The following is a 10,578-nucleotide window of genomic DNA, read 5'->3' as shown; positions in this document are numbered from 1 at the left end:
GGAGTGCTGGCTGGGAATCTGCTTACAGACCCAGATTTGTATAGAGGACACTGTAATGTAATTATTATTGGGAATTCTATAGTTATAGGAGCTTCTAATGTCCCAGATTTGAGAATAAATGTTATTTATAACAGCAGGGCCAATGAGAGTTTGTTTTATGCTTGCTTTTATATGGAACAAGGACATTAAAGAAGGACTAGTTACAGAAAGTATCTTTGGATTAGGTAATCATGGGTTGATTTACTTGCATTAAATAGGTCAGTAACTCAGATTTTGGATTTGAAAAGGACAAAACTTGATAAACTAACAGAACTTCTTAGTAAAATCACTTGGGCTGAGGAGTTCATGAGCTGAAATGTAGAAGAAGTCTGGATTTTCTTCAAGTCAAAGAGCTAAAATTATCAGGAGTCTATTTCCAAAGCAAGAAGGAAAATTGTAGGAAGGGATGTAATATCTAACCAGATGCATAATCACAACAAGGAGCATATTAAGAATAAACAGAGAACTAGACTATATACAATAGGAAAAAGATTGATCAGCAAAGAAAGTTATGTTTTATGAGGCAAGTCATGCAAGAATAAAGTGAGAAATGTCAAAAGTTAAGCTAAATGTAATATTCTTGCAAAGGATAGTAAATCTCTGCCCCCCATCCCCTTCCAGCCCCCCGGTCCAAAGATTCTTCAATCATTCAAATGAGAAGAGAACAAGAAAACAGAGACTGAAGGGAACAGGGATGAAATGAAGATTAAAGAGAATCTAGAAGGGCCTCAAGCTAAATGAATGTGTCATCTTAGTTTTCTGTCAGGAAAATGATGTTCATGAGATGAGGCAAATACAGATTGGATAATGGGAGCAAGGGCATAGAAATGAACCTCAGCCAAGGTGGAAGGAAATTTCAAGGAGCTTAACGCCCTCGGAAGGAACTGGATGTGAAATGATAGGTTCAGTGGCAAGCATCAGATCAGGTTCTTTATCATATGGTTGGAGAACAGCATGTATAAAGCCTCCGCCTAAGAGAGGAACAAGTAAGTGAGCTAAGCAACTAGAAGCCAGTCAGTCTAACCTTAACAGTTTGTGAGTAGGCTTTGCAGAATTCATTTTTTAAAATATAGTCTAGATAGCAAAAATCAATGTCTATTTTTAAGCATTTGTTTTGATTTTTATCCATTTATGTTATCAGGAGTGTACAGAATTGGGGAATTTTTTTATTTTTATTAAAATAAATTTTTCAGGATTGCATGAGGTTAGGGGTGTAAGACAATTTAGTAATGACAGTATACGGTAAACAGCTTTATAAAATTATGTCAAAATATGAAAAATAAACATCCATAAATTAATACATCATACACATTTCATAAATTATTCTTTTCATTTATCCAGAAAGAGCCAGGTGGGCAAGAACAAGAAGAGGAGGTCAGTGGCGCTCCCAGAGCTCTGGGAACACCAGGAGAAGTGGCAGCTGCTCTCTGCTGCCCCAGTACATAGCCAGCCCTGCCCAGGCACAAGCCTGCTGCCACCAGGCTGGAGCTTTGAATGCTCTCTCCTCTTCCCCCTCACACATACTGTAGCTGATGCAACCAGGGAGGAAATATTACCATCAATGTTCGAATCATATGAAGGGAACAGCTCCTGGAATAGAATTTTTCTGACACAAAGGGGATTTTTTATATAGCTTTCTGTTCCTTTTAACTAGTGCAGGAGTTTTCAACATGTTTTGGTTGGGGTACCCTTGGTGGCTGGTTGGGAAGCAGGGAGTCCCTTGACAGCAGGTCGATGAGCAGGGAGGGAGGGAGTCCCACACGCAGCACGCGGCAGGAAAACCATTAATGCAGCCGGCTTCTCCACACCACTGCCGCGTACCCCCTTGAACCATACAAAGTACCCCCAGGTGTATGCGTACCACCAGTTCAATACCTCAAAACTAGTGGATGTCCATGCTATCACATCTTTGTGTCTGCGGGTCAAAGAAGTGCCATATTTAATGTAAAACTAGCTTCCCTCAACTTTCTCTTCCCCTTCCTATAGGTATTCATTTTGTGTTGTTTATTTGACAGAAATGTTATTCTGGTCCCAAGATTTATCTAGTCATAATGGAGTGACATGATTCCTGAATCTGAAAGGTCTTCTTTATGAAAAAAACACACCCATCCCAATACATGTTATGGGGGAAGGTGGCTGGGTATTTACGGCTGAACTGTTTGCCCACAAAAAAGCATTAAAAAATACTTCCCAAACACAGGTTCCTGGTTGCATTAGACAGAAATAAAGTTTTATTAGAGAATTTTTTCACCAAAAGATAGATTACTGTGCATGGTACAGTTTAACTCAAATATCAATGATTGAACCCATAGAGCATTGCAAATAGAAAGGGCAGGAGTGTGACAGGCAGGAAGGTGGCCCATCTCAGCAGCTGTGATGGGCCTCTTGGGACAGATTGCAGTAGCAGTGCTAAGTACTCGCAGTGCTCGCTTCGGAGCTTTTCTCCTTATTCTTTGTTCAGGCATGCCGAGAATGTAGACAACACGCTTTAACTTTCTCTCTGAACAATACTGAGTTGGAGGATCATTGGTATCTCTAGTTAGGATATTCTTCCATACCCTGTTGAGAGATGGAGGGCACCATTCATTAATTTAGCAATGCAATAAAACCACATTGACAACAAAAAATTGGACAAAAAAAAGGGAATTGGGGAAATTGGTAGGTTGGTTGTCAATATTGCAGAAGCTTACAAAAGTATCCCAGAACTAAGAAAAAAATGGTATTTTGGGGGTGGTCTTGAGAGCATGGAAGAGCTGGAAAAAAGGTTGTAATTATACTTAAGTGTTATTTCAGCAAAACTATGCTGCATGATATTCATTTACACCATCTATTAAAATAAAAAGGAAGCAAATATGCACATCTAAGGGGACAGATTGATTTTTGGTTTTCATAGCATAAGAATATGAATGCATTTTATTTTAGAAGACAGCCCATGAATCCACCGTGCATTGAAGCATCTTCAAAAGGTTCTGCCTTAACGTCACTTTTCTTCTCCCCGGGGCTCCCCCTCCCTGTCTTCTGCCTGCATTTGCCTATTTTTTCCTATTACCTTTCATTTCTTCTCCCTTCGTTTTGTCTCAGAAAAGCTCCCTCCCCCATTCATCTTTGATCCGAGGTCCATTTTTCATCTTCTACGTCTTGGCTAGCAGTGGCATCAGGAACAACTGGGAGTCAAAGAGCACTCCCAAATTTAATACACTCCCCTATAACAGCTGTAGAAACCTCCCTTCTGTGTCCTAAAGATCCCAACTGACCATTGTTACAAAGACCATGTTCAGACTGAACTTCCACCAGATGGGTTTCCAGGATACCCAGTTAATGGCAGAGTCTCATTATATTTGGAATTAAGAGTGAAACAGCTGTCTATAAATCACACTGCAGCCCTAATTATCTCAAGGTTTTCCTCCCCGTCTCTCCCTCCAATTGACAAAGAAAGGGGTAAAATAGACATGTGAAGAGTCCCGTGCCAGTGATCCTTTCAGCCCAATGAGATAATTGGCACATGGTCAAAATTAATCAGAAAGGGACAAAGGAAACAATTGAACAGTATAATAACCCTTACCATGGCTTTCTCCACCACTCTTGTCAGACTTGGAGTGAGAAGATGAGGAGATGCCATGGGAAGATGAAGAGTAGGAGTGGGAATATCCGCCACCACTACCACTTCCTGAAATTCTAGTTCCTCCTCCACCACCTCCTCCTATTCCTCCCCCTGAAATACCAGAGGAGCCACCACCTCCACTACCACCTCCTTCTCCTATTCCACCACCTCCGATGCTGCCCCCTTCCATGCCTCCTCCAGTACTGCCCCCTCCTATGCCTCCTCCCATGCTGCCCCCTCCAATGCTGCCCCCTCTTATGCCTCCTCCCATGCTGCCCCCTCCAATGCTGCCCCCTCTCATGCCTCCTCCCATGCTGCTTCCTCCAAGGCCACCCCCTCCTGTGCTACCACCTCCTCCTATGCTCCCTCCTCTCATTCCTCCAGAAGAATAGCCACCACCACCTCCTCTTCCTCCTTGTTGGTTTCTGTGAAAGAAGAAAGATAAAAGTGATTAAAACCACACTATCACTTCATAAAAGGAAAACAATACAGTGAAGATACACAAAAGCCTGGCCAGCATCTCCCTACTTTTCCTCACCTAGCCCCCTCACCCTGTAGGGTCAGCACAGAGAAAGATGCTGTGACATATCCATGTCTCCTTGGACTATGCATCCTTAGGTTGAATTTACCTGGAGCTGCCTTTCCCATGGTCTGACTGGCTAGGAAATACCTTGCCATATTGGGTCCTGAATTCTGAGGCTCAGTCTAGTGTGTCAACCGTTTCCAAATTGGAAAGGCACAAAAGCCAACTCCTTTTATTATTTGTGTTTAAACAAAACAGACCAATGGCTTCAGAGAAAATAAGGAATAGCCTGAACCTTCACTAGGGCCTTTCAGGGTGAAACTTCTGTGACAGTCTGGAGAAATGTGGTTATTGTCAAGCTGCAATCTTTTTCAATTTCACTGTGTCCTTCCTGGTCCTTTTTGGAAGCAGAAATGCCCGAATAATGCCAGGAAGACTCTTTACATGGCCCTGTCTGTGCAGCCCAAAGTAGGTAGTGTGGAACTTCTGAAATACGTTCCTGTTCCAGTTCCGAAAACCAGGATGGCCTGACACTTTCAGGACCATCCCCAACAACTCTTCAAATCTCACGATGGTTGCTCAGTATAGCCAAATGAGCCCTATTTTTATGCAGATGTTGTGGCTGTAGAATCTGTTTTGCCAGCCCTGCCCCCTGAGCTTGTTTTTATGTTGTCGCTAAGTTTGCTGCACTTTACACTCACAATTGACAGCGTTAATGCTTCCGGAAATCATCCAACTCTCAGTCATTTACATACCCAATGTCTTGCTGTCCTTCCTCCAGTAGTGCCTGGTATCGAGCTATCTCCTGTTCCAGGCGAGTCTTGATGCCAAGTAGCATCTTGTACTCCTCGTTCTGACTCTCTATTTCACATCGGATGCTGGCCAGTTCTTCTTCCACAGGGATGATCATGGTCTGGATCTGTTGCAGCTGCATGCTGTAACGGTTTTCTGTGTCTTCCAAGTTGGACTGCAAAGACTGCAACTAAAAAATGAAAAGAATAGACAGCTTGTGGGCATGTAGCAAATCTTAGCTCCCTTTGATGCACAAAGCAGTACTTTTCCATAATGAAAGGGAGAAGTCCTTTATAGCCTCTCTCCATTTACACAAAGAATGCTTGAAATAACTGCTGTCTTATCATTCCAGTAACTCATGTGTCCTCTGTCTTTTATGAGAAGCAAAGAAAATGGAAATGTCATACCATACTGAGCTGAGACTGAAACTCAATTTCCAGTGTCTGATATACACGTCTCAGCTCTGAGACCTGGTGGTTGCTTGATTCTATTTCCTGACCGCTGCTATGGACTTGCTGATTAACTTCTTCCATCTGAAAAATGTAAATACAGAATGAAAGGTTTTTTATTTATAGTTACAGTGATTTTTTCTTTTATTATAAAGCCATCTAGAAAAGCAGTGGATATAACTAGGGAAGTTGCAACATGGGGTAGACTTCATAATTTTTCTATGCACGACTCTGTCAAATCACCACCAGCCAGCTTGTAATTCCCCTTGTTGTCTTAATACAGGGGCTCCACATAATACTAACCTTAAGTTTACCTTAAGCCTAGCTTGCAGCAAACTCCATCATTCCAGCCCTGAGCAGCTTATACTAAACCATCCAGATAATTTGCAGATGATCATCATTGGGTAATGCATACATAATTAGCCTCCCCCACTGATTGCATATATGATAAAGTAGGTCAAGTCTTTTTGTGGGAAAGATAATTATGTATAAATACTGTAATTTACCTTTGTTTCATACCATCTTTCCACCTCTTTACGGTTGCTTTCAATGATCTGTTCATATTCACGTCGCATTTCATTTAGTTTTTCTGTCAGATTACTGCCAGGGGTAGCATTGACCTCCACATTGACATCACCACCAGACTGTGACTGCAGTCCTTTCATTTCCTGCAATGAAAGTCAAATCCCCAGGGTAAATGCCTCATTGTGAAGTCATACCTGCAGTCATCTTCCTCATCTCTGGAGACTGTTCTCCCACTGCCAACATCACTCTTTCTTATGAGGCCTTTATTTACATCTTACAAGATCTTCTCAATCATGTACCAAGAGTGGAGATTTCCATCAAGCAACACTGAGGCATCACAGATTGTTTGGCTCTACCTCTGCCTCCTGATGGATTTTGTGAATGCTGTGGGTATGTACATGTTCATTCATATGCCCTAGTTACTGCACATTAAGTTTAGTACTTGGTTAATCAAGTAGCAATTCAATGCACAGTAACTCACATTACTGTGCAGTAGAGCCAGAACAAGGGAGAGTGGGGCTGGTAATGCTTACTGTGCAGTAAGCTAATAACACTACACAGTAGCATATTAGCATGGTTTTCGACCAGCACATTACTGAACAGAATTACAAGGTTACTGCACAGTAAGAGTTTATGAGCAGACACACCCTAAATGTAGGTTGCACTTTGCAGTAGTCATCTTTTGCATTATGACCCACAAGAAATATTTGCAGTGACTCCCACTAAAGGACAACTGTCATGGATAGCTCCTTTGCTTATTGCATCTGTTTTTTATTCCATAGTTTTGACAAAAGAATTGAACAAAAGGAATGATCTCCACTCATTTCTTCATGTGGTCTTATATTCAAAGTGGTCTTAACCTAACCTCCCCTTTGCCAATCCAGATACATGCCAGCTCAAGTCAGTGAGAGCTACGAGCACGTAACATCTCTGAAAACTGGAACCAGAATGCCTGAAGTTGGACAACTAGAGTCAGTGGCCAACTTTTAGTTGTTCTTATTCAAGAAAGTCCATGGAGAAATGTCTTACCAGGGTATTTTACCTAGTTACTGTTTCAAGGTCGGAGAGATCTTACCTCTTCATGGTTCTTTTTTAGAGAAATATGTTCCTCCCTCAGGGACTCATATTGTGCCTCCAGATCAGACCTGGCTAAGGTCAGTTCGTCTAACAAGGGGCGTAAGCCATTAATATCAGCCTCCACATTCTGGCGGAGATTGAGTTCAGTTTCATACCTGAACCACAAAGAGAAAAGATAATAAAAGCAATGCTGGAGTGCTCAATTTAGTTGCAATGACATAATCTTTATGAATGAGACACCTTCACCAGTTCATCCTTTTCTGCATTATTTTAATCTTTTTGTTTAATTCTTAATACATTAGCCCTAACTCTCTTTGCACATACACTGATTTTTACATTGTTTTAATCCAGTTCGCTTCAGTAGAATCATTCCTTCACTTGTCCGAGTGGAGGAGGCTCAGGCCCGCAGCATTCCCTGACCATCCTGCCATTGGTACAATCAAGAAACAAGCTTTGTTTGTAATGTCTTATTGGACTGAATTTGTAGATGGGATAAATATGGATGTCATACTTGAAGATCATGCAAGTGATATGTATCTTAAGAAAACACTTTTCTCTCAGGCATATACATGTTCCCCCTCAATGTATACATAACAAAGGTATCACCTTCCAGTCTCTCCTGTCCTCAGAAGCAATTCTTCAAAGTATTTTTGTTTTTATCACTTTCAAATCACAAAAGTTATCCTAACACCATTGAAACCAGTGAAGTTTCATCAATTTATATCATCTGAACTCTGAACCTAAATCACAAGTAGCTGCTCGGAAATGTAAGCAAACTTTAGAGGCAGGGAATTTAAATCTTGGAAGGTTCACTTTCAATGGAAATCTAATAAAAAGCTAAAAGTTCTTAAAGTGATAATTTTTCCAACAACTGTCTTTCAATATGGTCAATAGTAAGAGACTCCATGGATTCATGTAGGCAGATGTGAGGGAAAAAGACGCAAGAAAATGGGGTTGTCATGTTGGAGAGACATACTCACTTCAGTCTAAAGTCATCAGCAGTCATCCTAGTGTTATCAGTGTCCAGAAGGCTCTTGTTAAGATCCACAGTTGCAGAAACAATCTGAAAAAGAGGTGACAGATGATATTCATCCCTGTGGCCTCTTCAGACTGACATAGAGAAAGAAGGAATAAACCAGGACACATATATGGATTCCTTAATAACACTATCCATAGCAATGCCGTGCAGGAACGCTGAGAGAGAGTAAAATCTGAAATGCAAGAGTCTGTTGCTTTCATGTCTGCTACAAGGCAAATGGTATATTGTACATGCATATCAGTATTGACAGGTGCATGTATTAATCAACCTTTTGCTAGCATGTATGATTTGCAAATGCATCATAGTATAACCACTATATCTTATTCAAAAGAATGGTTAAACAAGACCCCTATATCCCCCAAAGTAAGGCAAAAAATGTTTACCAACAGCTGCATTCAGATTTCATAGGTTTCATAGGCATTAGGGCTGGAAGGGACCTCGTAAGATAATTGGGTCCAGCCCCCTACCCCAGGGGCAGGAAGTCAGCTAGGGTCAAAGGATCCCAGCAAGATAAGCGTCGAAGTGTTTCTTAGAAGTGTCCAGAGTAGGTGCTTCCACCACCTCAGGGGGGAGTCTGCTCCAGGCCTTGGGGGCTCAGACAGTAAAAAAGTTTTTCCTTATGTCCAGCCTAAAACAGTCTTGCAGGAGTCCGTGACTGTATGACCTTGTCATCTCTTGTCATCTGGCATTCCCCCAGATTCTGATGCACGCCCCATATGTACTTATAGGCTGCCATCAGTGAGAGTTACTGGAATCTTCAGCGTGGCTGAGATAGCTAACTGGCTGTGATTGTTTTCTTAATTAATAGGGCTAAGAACCTACAGCACACATCTTGGCTTATTTTCCACACTTGGAAAGTTCTATAACCATCTAAAGCTCAGTGTTGGCCATCCACATTGCTGGCAAAGTCACTACCTCATATCCCATGGAAGGAGAGAGGCATTCATATGTAGCAGCACAGAGAGTCAGTGGAGTTGGATCCAGCCCCACAAAAACATGCAAGCCAGCCGAGCTGTGCAAGTGCATCACACTTAAGGTTGGCAGCTCTTGGTAATAATCTGATTTGTGGAGTCTTCCAGAGTCAGGGTAATAGGAAAACGCATCCCTTAATCCGAACATTTCTTAATATTTTAGAGTTTGTTCAAGCACCGTAGGATTTGTTGAATATTGTACCTGCTATCTCCTGAGACATCTGAGCCTGGTCTCAAAAAAAAATCCCTTTTGATGCTTAGAGTTTGTGGGTTTTAAAAAAAAAGAAAAAGAAAAAGCTCCTACCTGATTGTGAAGGTCTTCAATTGGTCCAATATAGTGGCTGTAGTCCCTTCCACCTTGAGGACCTTGCTTCTGATACCACTCCCTGATTAGTCGTTCAAGGTTAGTATTTTCTTCTTCCAAATGTCGCACCTTGTCCAAGTAAGATGCCAGGCGATCGTTAAGGTTCTGCATGGTCATCTTTTCATTGTTGGAAAGGAGGCCAGTATCATCACCACCAAAACTACCGCCACCAAATCCACCACCACTAAAGCCTCCACCACTAAAGCCACCACCACCACTAAATCCACCACCACTAAAGCCACCACTGCCACCAAAACCACATGGACCAGGGCCACCTCCATAACCACCACCAAATCCTGCACCACCACCTCCAAATCCTCCAGCACCACCACCAAATCCCCCACAGATACCACCACCACTTGATCCAAAGTTTCCCCCACTCATTCGCCCTCCATAACTGGAACGGCTAATCCTTCCGCAACTGCCACCGCTAAATCCCCCTCCATAACTGCTCCTAGAACCTCCACCACTATAGCTTCTACCTGAGAAGCCTCCTCCACCACCGCTTCTTCCAGAGGAAGTATATTTTCTAGTGGAGACTGAGCTGTACCCAGTCCTTGCATCTCCTCCACCGCCACCGCTGCCACCACTGCCGCCACCACCCCCACCCCCACCACCACCACCACCACTACTGCTAATAATTCTAGAAGAGCTATATGAAGACTTAGTGCCACCGCTCATAATGGCAGAAGTTAAGAGTCTAGCCTAAAGCCCAAGTTTAGTAGCACAGCCTGGTAAGGACTCAGACTGCAAACTCTCATTCCAATGAGATAGTACTTATACTTTGCACAGTGGGCGTCTGCATCAAGGTGTTTCTTTCCCCCAGGGCATTTGCAACCTGTGTGTGGTTAAGATGAACCATGTGAGTTCACTTGGGTGGCCCTGTGTTAATTTGGATCTTTCTGTGTTACATAGTGCATTGCCTCATCCCACATATGTCCACTTCATTAAGGCAAGAAGCCCTCCACAATACAAAGCACTATACTGATGGCATCATCTGAGGGAAAAGGTTATTTTTCTTAGCTCCTAGTTCCCTATATGAAAAACAGAAAATGAGCCCTAAATCCCTCACACTTAGGTTGGATATCTTTTGATTATCCATGTTGTTTCTCATTATTGCAGTTATCCCCTGAAAATGTTCTTTTTTTATATTTACATTTTCTACACACTCCATCTCTTTTTTTCTGTTCAATTTTTT

The 10,578-nt window shown here is 42.2% G+C and overlaps 1 protein-coding gene across 1 annotated transcript; it reads right to left on the bottom strand.

Moving 5' to 3' along the window:
* Positions 1–2,395: 2,395 nt before the first annotated feature.
* LOC149866906 (uncharacterized) lies at positions 2,396–10,061 on the bottom strand. Its single transcript, XM_090041190.1, has 8 exons — positions 9,321–10,061; positions 7,987–8,069; positions 7,005–7,161; positions 5,911–6,072; positions 5,363–5,488; positions 4,919–5,145; positions 3,602–4,065; positions 2,396–2,598 (listed from the first exon to the last, which is right to left on the bottom strand). The coding sequence occupies exons 1-8, from the start codon at positions 10,059–10,061 to the stop codon at positions 2,579–2,581; spliced, it is 1,980 nt and encodes a 659-aa protein (XP_089897316.1). The 3' UTR covers positions 2,396–2,578.
* Between the last annotated feature and the right edge of the window lie 517 nt (positions 10,062–10,578).

This window comes from Crocodylus siamensis, chromosome 4 (genome assembly GCF_052110815.1).
Source record: "Crocodylus siamensis isolate JL-2025a chromosome 4, ASM5211081v1, whole genome shotgun sequence".
NCBI lineage: Eukaryota > Metazoa > Chordata > Crocodylia > Crocodylidae > Crocodylus > Crocodylus siamensis.
This window is presented reverse-complemented; position numbering and strand designations above follow the sequence as displayed.

What these genes read in the sequence shown, in the direction of transcription:
- LOC149866906 (XM_090041190.1), bottom strand. Translation starts at nt 10,061, where the DNA reads ATGAGCGGTGGCACTAAGTCTTCATATAGCTCTTCTAGAATTATTAGC. An exon ending in TTGAAGACCTTCACAATCAG is followed by an intron (nt 8,070 to 9,320) that starts GTAGGAGCTTTT and finishes CCTCTTTTTCAG; the next exon opens with ATTGTTTCTGCAACTGTGGA. An exon ending in GCTGATGACTTTAGACTGAA is followed by an intron (nt 7,162 to 7,986) that starts GTGAGTATGTCT and finishes TTTGTGGTTCAG; the next exon opens with GTATGAAACTGAACTCAATC.